The 13248-nt window shown below is 36.1% G+C and overlaps 1 protein-coding gene across 1 annotated transcript; it reads left to right on the top strand.

Moving 5' to 3' along the window:
- Window positions 1–7825: 7825 nt before the first annotated feature.
- LOC107671197 (carcinoembryonic antigen-related cell adhesion molecule 20-like) lies at window positions 7826–11879 on the top strand. The gene is made up of 9 exons (XM_016464086.1): window positions 7826–7900; window positions 8148–8468; window positions 9142–9417; window positions 9525–9779; window positions 10161–10275; window positions 10640–10680; window positions 10874–10896; window positions 11324–11488; window positions 11673–11879. The coding sequence occupies exons 1-9, from the start codon at window positions 7849–7851 to the stop codon at window positions 11682–11684; spliced, it is 1260 nt and encodes a 419-aa protein (XP_016319572.1). The 5' UTR covers window positions 7826–7848; the 3' UTR covers window positions 11685–11879.
- Window positions 11880–13248: the final 1369 nt, after the last annotated feature.

Raw genomic sequence — 13248 nt, 5'->3', positions numbered from 1 at the left:
AGGTAAAGTTAGGAGAAGTACCTTCAGACCTGAGAAGAGATAAACTTATGCTTACATACTGGTGTTGCTTACGTGGATGTGGTAATGAAAACCCTACCAATAGTGTTATTAAAGAATGTTGGGAATACAACTCTTTTCAAGGTAATGGCTTTGGATGGGTAACAAAGGCTAAATCAGAGGAATATAGATTAGACATATTAGATAGTATCTGTTTTAACACTCCTACTCCTATTAGTAATATCCCTACTTGGTTGTTTCCAAAAACTGAGGTAGATTTATATATAATGGAAATAAAGGATAAATGGGAAGAGAGTGAGAAAGGACACATGGCAAGTCAATACATAAAAAGCAAATTTTACAGTTATTTAGATATTTATACAGATGGATCCAAAGATGAAGAAAATAGGGTAGGCATAGGAATATACATACCAACATTGAATGTAAGTATTGGGAAAAGATTACCTGATCAGTTGTCAGTTTATACGGCAGAGATGATGGCGATTATTGTAGGGTTGCAGTGGGTGGAGGAAGTAAAACCTGATAGAGTGGTATGTTGTGTTGACTCTGTAGCAGCCCTTTACAGTATTCAAAACATGAAATCTAATAGAGAAGATTTAATGCTAGAAATCCATCAAAATTAATTTAGATTGTGGAGGCTTCAGATAGATGTGAGATTCTGCTGGGTACCTGCTCATGTAAATATAAAAGGGAATGAGAAAGCAGACAAAATAGCAAAGAAGTCAACCAGGGCGAGTGATATTATAAATATTCCCTTTGGTAAAGGAGAAGCTAAGGCGATAATTAAAAAAGAAATGACGAAGAAATGTCAGGACAGATGGGACATGGATAATAGTGGAAGGAAATATTATAGTATACAGAAATTTATCAACGCACAGGGTGTGAATGGAAGGAATAGAAGGGTGGAGTCAGTTCTAACCAGGCTGAGGTTTGACCACACAGGGTTAAATAAAACGAGTTTTTTGTTAGGTAAAAGTAAATCAGATGAATGTATGGAATGTAAAATCACAGAAAATGCAGAACATATATTGTTACATTGTAGGAAGTATAGGGAAGAGAGGATTAGATTAAACCAAAAGATAAGTCAGACAGGAAGAAAATGGAACCTTGAGGGTGTTTTGGGAACAACAGGAGTAGGGGTTAAAGATGCACAGGATGCTGTTGAGGAATATCTGAAGGATACTGGGGTATATTATAGGATTTAGATAGTAGTGCTATAATATTTATTTATTATTTTATTATTATTATTATTATTATTATTTTTATTATTATTATTTTAATTTTTTTTTTTTTGATAATGTAAAGTGCATTCATTGAGATATAATCCATGCTGCATACTCCGATACAGTAGGTGGCGGTATGCATCTGATAAGTCATGGTTGCAATCCGCCATAAAACTAACAAGAAGAAGAATTTGCAGCGCGTTTCTTTATGTGGTTGTGTTGTGGGCATTTGCAGCGCGTTTCTGTTTTTGCAGCGGGTTTCTTTATTTGTTTGTGTTCTTTATTTGTTTGTGTTGTGAGTATTTGCAGCGCGTTTCTTTATTTGGTTGTGTTGTGAGTATTTGCAGCGCGTTTCTTTATTTGGTTGTGTTGTGAGTATTTGCAGCGCATTTCTTTATTTGGTTGTGTTGTGAGTATTTGCAGCGCGTTTCTTTGTTTGTGTTGTAAGTATTTGCAGTACATTTCTTTATTTGGTTGTGTTGTGAGCATTTGCAGTGCATTTTTTATTTGGTTGTGTTGTGAGTATTTGCAGCATGTTTCTTTGTGTGGTTGTGTTGTGGGCATTTGCAGCGCGTTTCTGTTTTTATAGCGTGTTTCTTTGTGTGGTTGTGTTGTGAGTATTTGCAGCGCATTTCTTTATTTGGTTGTGTTGTGAGTATGGTTGTGTTGTCAGCATTTGCAGCGCATTTCTTTATTTGTTTGTGTTGTGAGTATTTGCAGTGCATTTCTTTGTTTGTTTGTGTTGTGAGTATTTGCAGCGTGTTTCTGTTTTTGCAGCATGTTTCTTTATTTGGTTGTGTTGTGAGCATTTGCAGCGCGCTTCATTTGTTTGTGTTGTGAGTATTTGCAGCGTGTTTCTTTATTTGGTTGTGTTGTGAGCATTTGCAGCCCATTTCTTTATTTGGTTGTGTTGTGCAGCATGCAGCAGGTGTGTTGTCAAATTGATGAAGATGTTTTCTTAATTTGCAGGTGTTTTTTTTCTATTTGCATGTGTTTTTTTATTCGCAGCACGTTGAGCTCTGTCGGCCACCGTAGTTAATACTATATTAGGCAATTATTTCACAAAGTACACCTTGGAAAATGCCGAGGTCCGGTGTTACGAGATTATCGGTTTCCGAGATTTTCAGTTTCAGTGGGCGGAGCAAACATGAATATTCATGAATTTCCCAGACGTGTGCGTGGAACTGAGAATTTCAGTTCATGCTCCTTGTAGCTCAGCAGGTTTAATGGAATATTTTAAAAAAGGGTAAATATATATACAGCGTTGCACAAATCTATGCCTAAACTACATTTGTTTATCATTTTGTAACATTTTATAATGTTTGTATTAGTCTGCACACAATGCTTTAAATCCATGTCTGTTGTTATCATTTGAGTACAACAGCTGAAATAAACTTGTATTTGTGGACTAATCGTTTTTCATCTGTGCTGGTGTGATTGTTTTTAAACTGTTAGGCTTAGGCTATATTTACAAAATGACTAGGAGTCTAAGACCACACACAAGCATGAAGTGTTCATTTAATAAGTAAAATTTTGGATTAAACAAAATTGTATGGACAAAAGTATGAATATTCATGAATTTCCCAGACGTGTGCGTGGAACTGAGAATTTCAGTTCATGCTCCTTGTAGCTCAGCAGGTTTAATGGAATATTTTAAAAAAGGGTAAATATATATACAGCGTTGCACAAATCTATGCCTAAACTACATTTGTTTATCATTTTGTAACATTTTATAATGTTTGTATTAGTCTGCACATTTTGTGCAGTCGTCACTGACTGAATGATTGCAGACATTCAGCACACTTAAGCTAGTTGTATAAATTACTTTGATTTCAGTTCGCTGTGCTGTAGTTTGCAATGCTTTAAAACCATGTCTGTTAGTTGTTATCATTTGAGTACAACAGCTGAAATAAACTTGTATTTGTGGACTAATCGTTTTTCATCTGTGCTGGTGTGATTGTTTTTAAACTGTTAGGCTTAGGCTATATTTACAAAATGACTAGGAGTCTAAGACCACACACAAGCATGAAGTGTTCATTTAATAAGTAAAATTTTGGATTAAACAAAATTGTATGGACAAAAGTTTAAAAGTAGCCTACATTTGGTACACTGTAAATGAGAAAACAAATACTTCGCTGCATTTTATGGAATGGAATAAGCAATTTCATGTTAAATAAACAATCTTATGAACATTTGTTAATAAAATGATTTTAAGTGTGCTTGTGCTTGTTTTAATATGAAATAATACAATACTGTTCTAAGGATTTGTATTAGTAAGGTTCTTTGTTCATGTTCACCAACTGCATTTAGGCTGTCAGATTAAAAATATTGAAAAAAAATTAATATTGTAAAATAATTTTACAATTTAAAATAAAGTTTTTTTTCCCCTGTGATGTCAGATCTCAACTTCTCTTCAGTGTCTCATGATCCTTCAGAGATCATTCAAATATGCTGATTTGCTGCACAAGAAACATTTCTGATTATCACATTTGAAAATTGTTGTACTGCTTAATGAAGTGTGGAAACCATTATACAGCGACAGGATTCCTTGATGAATAGAAAGTTCAGAAGAACAGCATTTATTTGATATATAAATATTTTTTTACATTATAAATGTCTTTACTGTCATTTTTATTAAATTAATGCATCCTTGAAGAACAAAAGTATACATTTCTTAAACAAACAAACAAAAAAATCATAGTAATCCCAGACTTTTGAATGGTAATGTCATGTATCAAATGCCAGAATCAAGGTAAGAAATTTTATTTTTATTTTTTTTAGCTTTATTATGTCATTTTTATACAGCAGATTCTACAAGGACGTTAACATCACACTTTCTTGTCTCGTCTTGTTTTGGTGCATAAATTGTAACAAGGATTCAATAGTGATTCATGCTCAAAATTCAGGAAAACTTTACTTTATTAATCGCATCCACGCTGAGGGCGTTCCCCTAGCGCCCTCTAGAGGACGCAGCGTCTCGTTCCCTGTTCTCAGGGAACCATGGTTACATGCGTAACCTGAGACGTTCCCTTTCGAAAGGGAACTCCACGCTGCGTCCTCTAGAGGGCGCTAGGGGAACGGTCTACCCACGCCGCCATGCTGAGGGATGAGTGCCCAAAAACTGGATTCCTTAAGTCAAGGACTGAAGGAACACCATCCCTTCCCCAGCCAGATTGCTTTTGCCAGGACTTGAGCCACAACCTCTACAGGCAGGCTCAAGCTCGCCAGCGTCATAGACTAGCTCACCTACCAAAGTACAGAACTCTAAGAGTGGAGGTCTCAGCATAACGGCTCTCTAGAATGAGAGGAGACCTGGCTACACTCAACGCCAGGGGCAGTTAGTGAGGCTCAAGAGCCTACACATTAATACTGCCTAAGCGGAGCTATGCAAAGTGGAGGCCTCAGCAGAATGACTCTCTTAAACGAGAGGAAGCCTAACAACACTCAACCATAGTTGAGGGGCTCGCCTACGAACCCATATTTCTGCCAAAGACGGAGCTCTAAAGAGCGGAGGCTTCAGAAGGATGACCCTCTTAAACGAGAGGAAGCCTAACGACACTCGATCCTGGTAGGGGAACTCTTAAGAGTGGAGGTCTCAGCATAACGACTCCCTAAAGTGAGAGGAGACCTAGCTACACTCAACGCCAGAGGCAGTTAGTGAGACTCCAAAAAAGGAAGAGCCTACAAACCCATATTGCTGCCAAAGACGGGGTTCTAAAGAGCGGAGGCTTCAGCGGGATGACTCTCCTAAAGGAGAGGAGCCTAACCACACTCAACTCTAGTTGAGGAGCTCTTAAGAGTGGAGGTCTCAGCATAACATTACCGCCAAAGACAGAGCTCTGGGGAACGGAGGCTTCAGCAGAATTACTCTCTTAAACAAGAGGAAACCTAACAACGCTCAACCCTGGTAGGGGGCCTAAGAGTGGAGGTCTCAGCATAACGATTCTCTAAAACGAGAGGAGACGTAGTTACACTCAACGCCACATTTCTGCCTACGCGATGCTCTGGGGAGCGGAGGCTTCAGCAGGATGACTCTCTTAAACGAGAGGAAGCCTAACTCAACCCTACTCTAAGAGTGGAGGTTTCAGCATAACGACTCTCTAAAGTGAGAGGAGACCTAGCTACACTCAACGCCAGAGGCAGTTAGTGAGGCTCAAAAAAGAAAAGAGCCTACAAACTCATATTACTGCCAAAGACGGAGTTCTAAAGAGCGGAGGCTTCAGCAGGATGACTCTCTTAAACGAGAGGAAGCCTAACTCAACCCTACTCTAAGAGTGGAGGTTTCAGCATAACGACTCTCTAAAGTGAGAGGAGACCTAGCTACACTCAACGCCAGAAGCAGTTAGTGAGGCTCGACTTTTTTGTTTGTTTTTTTTTCCTAAAAGAAAAGAGCCCACGCTGAAGGCGTTCCCCTAGTGCCCTCTAGAGGACGCAGCGTTGAGTTCCCTTTCGAAAGGGAACTTTATTAATCGCATCCTCCATGACAATCATTTTCCTGGATTTTGAGTGTGAATCACTATTGAATTCATATTTTTAAAAACAAAATGTCACTGTCTCGCATAATATCAAACATCCACACCAACACACATTTGACCAACATCTTATCACAAGCTAATCAAGGCCATAATCCAATCTTTATTCCACTTTATTTTTTATAACTAGAGGCCCTTTTTATTTATGTATTTATTTAGTCATTTAGCAGACGCTTTACACATAACAAAAAGAAAACACGTAGACAGAATGGGAAAAGAATAGAGAAAGCTAGTGTAAGTGGCCTTTAAAAAAAAAAAAAAAACAAGCAGTTGGAAAAGGAATAGAGAGTGTAAGTGTTAGAGGGTCAAGTTAACAAATAGATAAAATAGAATTAGAATAGAGAGTGCTAGAGTTAGAGGGTCAAATAAAGATGCAAGGGATGTGTTTTTAGCTGTTTCTTGAAGATGGCTAAGGACTCGAATTGAGTTGGGCAGGTCATTCCACCAGGAGGGAACAGTTTATGTAAAAAAAAAAGCCTAATTAAGAATATATATGTTTATGAAACTTTATGACTAGCCTATAAATAATGTTGAATGAATGTTTGTTGTGCATCAAAATAGACCATACATTTTTATCAATGATCATCATTGTGTATCATCCAGGTACAGTGCAACACATGGTCAAAGAACAGATGACAGAGAATAACATCAGTGTAGGTTGCAAAATGTTTATTAGGCCACTGATATGGTGGTGAACGTTATTTCATTCATTGCCAGAAAACCGTTTTAAAACTTAAAAGGTAACAGAAGAGCATAAAAATAAATAATTGAAATGGTAGTTGGATCTGCGCTACTATTGGAAACTTGTAGCTGTAATCATCCAGGTGTTCTGGGATTTTTGGTTTCCCTGTGCAAATGGAACCTTAAACCTTGTGATAATCTTAATTTGTAAATTTATATTTGTTTGTAAAAAGGTTGAACTATTTTACATTGGAAACGGGGGGGGGATTAGCAACATGTTTTTGCAGCAGTGTCTGATTGTATCATAGTTTACAACCAGGCAGACAGCAGACAATTCACAACCAGACAACGTGGAGAATGTTGAACGGGGAAAGTTAAGACATGGATCATCACACCAGTATACAAAAAATATGTCTACAGATACGCTTATATAGGTTTATTTCATTTGTTGCAGGCAGTGATGTATTCATTTATTCATATGTATTAATTCATGTTATAACAACTAATAACAGACACAGTTTTAAAGCATCGCAAGCTACAAATGAAGAGCACAAAGAACTGAAATCAATGTATACAACTAGCTGAAGTTTGCTGTGCTTTATCCAGACATTACACAAATAATGTCTGCAATCATTCAGTCAGGGACGACTGCACAAAACGTGAACTGTAAACTAATAAAAACATTATAAACGGTTACGAAATGATAAACAAATGTAGTTTGTGCAACGCTAGAAATATATTTACCGTTTTTTTTTAAATATCCCATTAAACCTGCTGAAATACAAGGAGCATGAACTGAAATTATCAGTTCCACCTGGTTCCACGCGCATGTCCGGGAAACTCATGAATATTCATCTATGCTCCGCCCACTGAAACCGAAAATCTCGGAAACCGATCATCTCGTAAAACCAGACCTTGGTGACCTCATAGCTGGCTACTGGCATGCTGGCCGCCAGTTGTTTTTTTTACAAGGTTGTTATTAAAAGGCCAAATTCAGTATAAACCTTATTGATTATGCATACTTGTCATTTGTTTTAGAATGTCCCGTTTATTTAGTGATGCTTTATATGATATGCAAATGGATTTGTTTTGTTTTTGTTTTTTGAGAGGTGATCTAAATTTTTGTGACTTGGAAAGAGATAGAAAAATTGACAGGCTTGTGCTGCAGTTCTATGGATGTTTTGCCCTCCAGGTCTTCGAGCCAGTCACGTGACTGGGAACTGAATATGTTGGCAACTTTACTGAATGATCAAAGGTAAGACTCGTGTTAATATCCAGCGCTAGGTGGCGCAGTGAGCTCTGCTGTCTAGAACGGCCGTTAATCATTGACTGAAAACTGATGTAAATAGTTCAGATGAGTTAAGCAGCAGCTCCTGACAGCTGAGAGGTCGATCATGATGGTTTCTGATAGTTTGTACTGTACACTGTGGATGTTATCGTTTTTTGGTGAGGCGTTTTTTTGTAATTCAAAAACGTCGTATGTTGAATTTCTGTGTATAATAACTCAATTGGGCCTTTTTAATTATGTAATTGCAGAAAAATGTATGTCCACCATTGCAATTAATCATTGTTTTTGTTGTTGTGACTCCAACTAATTATTCAACTACAGTAGTTGTAGCAGATAAAAAGTATGCATTGTCTAGAACAATTAGTTAACTCTTTCTTTTATTCTTTATTTATTTCTTTGACATAGGCCAGTATTTAGGGGAAGACCTGCAGTTTTCTGGTCTGGCTAATGGAGCAGTAGGAGGAAGTGTGGTGTTCGCTCCTGATAACCCGCCCTCCACATCAAATGATGCAGTTCAGTGGCATTTTGGAACAGCTATTATAGTGACAGCACTGTCTGATTCAACTACAGTAGCCTCAGCATACAGAGACAGAGTCAGTTTTGACAGAAACACTCTCGCTCTGGAGCTTTGGAACCTGAGACTGGAAGATTCTGGAATATACAGACTGACTGTATTACCTAGTGCTGGAGGCCAATTTACAGGAGAAACTTCACTACAAGTGTTGGGTGAATGTGTTGCTTAAACTTCAGTAGGATTTAATATTTAATAATCGCCTACGTAGGCTTTATATATGATTATATGAAATGAATTTAATGTGTGGAAGGGGAAAAAGCGACATGAAGCAATTTAATATGCTGTAAATGAAACACGGATGTGTAAAAATGGCAAAAGTGACGAGCAGAAGTGCTCATGAGAGTATAATAATAATATTTTAGATATGCACAAGCCTGCTGTTATTTTGCAGTGAGCTTTGTGGTTAATTGTTACTGAACCAGATTTGCACAGTGTTACTTAGGGCACTCGCATGTTTAAACTTTTAAAAATGTTGTTACATAAAAATTTGTAGCTTTATAATTTATTTTGAAATAACTTTTAGACTACAGTATAGATTTTTGTTGTTATACTCTTGTCTCAGACCCAGATTTTCAGTCTTCTTTCAGCTATGATAACCCATTAAAATTATAAATGATATGTTACAAACGATGACGATATAAATAGACACTGAAATAAAAATAAACAGTCTATAGGGCGCACATATTCAAACATAAACATTCCTTTCATTGCTGATTGGCCTTCTGTAACACCCTTGACCAAACTAAACGTGAAAATGTGAAATGGTCACTAAATGTGAAAGACTCATTTTAAATCTAGTGTGTTTATTCTTTCTCACTCATACAGAAAAAATAACTAATGTCAGACTTATTGGTCCAGAAGATTTATTAATAGAGGGAGAATCATCTGCTAACATCAGCTCTGAGGGAACTGGCAGCATCACCTCTGTGCAGTGGATGAAAGATAACAGTCCTCTGTCTCCTAGCAACAGCATCATCTTCTCATCTGATAACAGATCAGTGTCCATCAGTCCAGTGCAGAGATCAGACAGTGGAGAATATCAATGTACATATAGAAACCCTGCCAGCTCTGAGACGGCAAATCTCAGCCTGATCATCAACTGTGAGTGTTAAACATTCAAACATCAAGATGATTTGAGCTCAAACCTGATGAAATACAGACATTCTTCAGTGCTCAGTTTGTCAGTGAGTCTTTTGTTTGTGCTCTAGATGGACCAGAAGATGTTTCTATTGAGGGTGAAGATGTGGTGGATTTAGGTGTTCGTGTGTCGCTCTCTTGCTCTGCAAATTCTGAACCTGCTGCCTCATTCAGCTGGACGTTTAATAGAACAGACACCAATGTGACCACAGACACATTCACCATAGATGAGACTGACTTCACACACAGTGGAGATTACATCTGCACAGCCTGGAATAATGTCACAAAGAGAAACGCCTCACAACAACATGCTTTACTAGTTAAAGGTAAGAATAGTTAAAACTAACCTGAAATTAGCTTAGTTTACCTTTTATTTAAAGGCACTTTACATTTACAAATATTTAGTACACTATTTTGTAAGTTTTTCTGCTGTTTTATTTTGTCATATTGCTTTCAATAAAATGTTGAATCACTCTGGATAAAAGTAAATTTATTGTCTTTTGCAGCATTTTTTATCAAATACGCTTAGATAATTAGACATGAAATACATTCCCATGGGAACGCAATATGTTCATATACCGTACATTTTTAATGTGTGGTTTTAAATTTATGTATTTTTTAATTAAAATTTTGAGGCTGAAGTGCATTGCTATTAGTATTGTGTGCCGTACATGACCTTGATCAATTGTTTGTATTCTTTGTCATAGTAGGAGGAGGAGGAGGGCTGTCATCAGGGGCGATAGCTGGGATTGTCATTGGGGTTTTAGTGGCAGTTGCAGGCATTTGTGGTCTGATTGTCTATTTAATTAAATCTAAGAAAATGTGAGTAATTTAGCACCTATCTGTGTAATTTGTAATCACATGTCACATTTTACACATAAATATGTGAGTGTATTTGTCACAAATTTTATCAGGTTCAAACAGATCTTTAATAATCCATCAGGGTCTTTAATGATCCACATGTGACTTGTGAAGTTTTTGTATATATTTATATATGACATTATTACATATCAAACTCTAAATTGTGTCCAATTGCAGTGAATTTCCTCCAAATGTGTTTGTGATATTTTATACACATAGAATCAAAATGACCATGATCTCAGTAGAAACAACTGTTATAAGTTGCTACTTTATGTGAAGAAAAGCAAATAGTTGTAACAAAATGTCTTTGTCTTTACCACCACAGCCCAAAACCAAACCTTCAACAAAATAGACGGGCAAGTGAAGGTATGTTTATTTGTTTTATGAATAATGCCAACATGAGTATGATCTGATTGCACAACTGACATCACCAATTATAGCTAGATTGACCGTGATAATGACCATCCTATAATCGATTGCAGATTAACTACTCATATTACAGATTCAGTATATATTTCTTTCAGTATCAAACTCATTGAGTTTTTCTTTCTTTAAACAGCAACACAAAGCAGAGAGGAGACAGTGAGTGACTTTCATTTCTGACTCATCACAACCATTTGACCTTATATGGATATCTGTTTAAAACTGAAAATCTGATGTCAGATAAATTAGTTCTCAGTGTTATTAACTGAGATTCAGTTATTCAGCCTATTTTGTATCTTGGGTCTTTTATCCCGTAAAAGCAATTAAAGAGTTTATGGCTTTTATAACATGAGTATATTATACAGTCAGCTCAAAAGGACTTTAATCTTTCACATATTACTGCACAAAGACATGCTGTTAAGATAGAAATTGAGATATATGGATATTGACAGATATTCAATCATGATATTCATAGGCATTACCACTGTTTAATGTCAGCAACATGAGCATTTTTATCAGACTTTCACCTCAAGTGATCATAATTGTTTAATGTTGTAATTTAACAAACACAAATGTCTATTTATAGGACTTGGACTATGAAGTAGTCATTAATTTCCAGAATGCTCGAGGAGATGAAACGATTCTGGGGAAGAGGATTGAATCTAATATATACGAGAATCCTGATTATGAAAATGTGTATGAAAATGTAAAACATGAACTTTCAAACAAACCAATGGCTCCTCCACCTCAGGTGAGCAGTTTCATAATATTTAAATCCAGCTTGTCCCATTGTAGTGTATCATATGTGTGCTTTAGCTGCATAATAAAAATAAATGCTTGCAGTAAAACAAACAGGAAGTCAGATGGTTGGTTTCTTTTATTATATGCTTGTGTAAAATCTCCATTGAGGTATCAAATCCTCCTTTTGTGCGCAGGTGAGGAAGTGAAGACACTGAAGTCTGCTGCACTGAGTCTTCCTGCGTATTGCACATTTTACACATTTTATGATATTTCTGTACTTTATTTACATATCTAGAGATCTGGCATTATAATGTTCATGTGAAGGTCCACATGGAATCACAGTAGAAAGTAAGTCAAGTAGTGCACACAGCAGAAAGCAGATATAACACCTGTTCTTTATAAAATTCCTACCATCTGTGTTAATTTATTCAATATTTTGGCTTGATTATGCTTTGTTATGAATAAGAGTGTAGTTCAGTCTTGCCTGCTTAACATACTTGACAATGATTACATTTATTCTATGGATTTTCTCCCAAACACAAGTACAGAAAATACAAGTTTACAGTATTTCAGTTTAAACTTTCATTTTGATCTCTTCTGCAAATGTCCTTGTCAAATTATGTTTTAAATTTACAGACATTAGAAGACACATCCTCATTCTTTCTTCCTTGTACTGGACAAATAAAACAAGTGATAGTGGTTAATGAAAAACAGGTTACGTTCATGACTAAATTCACCTTTAGACCTGAGCTCAATGTTACTAATGGAAATTAAATAAATGGCATTTTTTGTTCTGTTTGTAAATAGTGAGTTTTAATAATCAAACTTTTGTGTTTATTATTTATATGGGAGTTATATTATCTGTGTCACGGAACTGTGTCGATAAACACACACGAAGACGAGATGAAGACAAGCAGTCTTTAATAAATCCAAGGTGAAAACACAAAGAAAGTCCATGTGGTTGTGACAAGCTGATTGTCTAATTATATCCTTCATGATCTTTTCCAAAAAGGTGATATAACTACTGTTCTCTTATTTATAATGTATGTATTACATTTCTTTTATATGTAAAAGTTAAAATGGTTAAAGTTAAAAATGGTGTCATAACACACAACTGAATTTTGTTTTATCAAAACAAATGTACGGAGTTAAACTTTAACATCACAGACATTCTCAATATAAAATCTATCATCAAGTGTGTTATATTTTTTAAAATAGGTTAAGGTCTGGTGCTTAAGTAAAATCATTTTATTGGCCCTGTTTTGAAGTGTTGTCTGTGAAATTGATTTGTTAGTCACATTTAATTGTTTATGATTACCTTTGTATCAACCCCTTTCCTAACTCTGCCCATTTCATTTTAAAGAATTTAAATTCAAAATTCTTTAGAAAACTGCATTTTAAAGCAAATTGAACAAAATATTGAAGAAATACATAAAATCAAAACAACAGCATCAGACTGCATGTATGTAAGCACTACGGCAGTTTTGTTCAGCTTTTGTGTGTCCAGTATAAACAAAGGAGGAGCGTCATGTTACAACCATCCCTGCCTGCTCAGACAAAATTGTAACATAAATGTGAAAGGTTTGGGTAAATCTTATATATCAAATTATAATACAATACAATAGAATCCGAACAGAAACCCTCTGGATTTTCCGAGACTATTATGAGATTATTACTGTTGGCTTGTGTCTGTATAATGCAGAATCGTCCCATATTTAAGACATTAAAGTTGTGTTCTGTATTAAACCCAATTTGTCCTGTATAGGCTAC

Source organism: Sinocyclocheilus anshuiensis, unplaced genomic scaffold (genome assembly GCF_001515605.1).
Source record: "Sinocyclocheilus anshuiensis isolate Anshui unplaced genomic scaffold, SAMN03320099.WGS_v1.1 scaffold1286, whole genome shotgun sequence".
In the NCBI taxonomy this organism is placed as follows: domain Eukaryota; kingdom Metazoa; phylum Chordata; class Actinopteri; order Cypriniformes; family Cyprinidae; genus Sinocyclocheilus; species Sinocyclocheilus anshuiensis.
The sequence above is the reverse complement of the archived record's forward strand: the minus strand, read 5'-3'. Positions and strand labels throughout refer to the sequence as shown.

Coding starts and splice junctions, on each gene's coding strand:
- LOC107671197 (XM_016464086.1), top strand. CDS start 7,849: ATGATGGTTTCTGATAGTTTGTACTGTACACTGTGGATGTTATCGTTT. Junction 10,276..10,639: donor TTAATTAAATCTAAGAAAAT/GTGAGTAATTTA, acceptor TTACCACCACAG/CCCAAAACCAAACCTTCAAC. Junction 10,681..10,873: donor AAATAGACGGGCAAGTGAAG/GTATGTTTATTT, acceptor TTCTTTAAACAG/CAACACAAAGCAGAGAGGAG.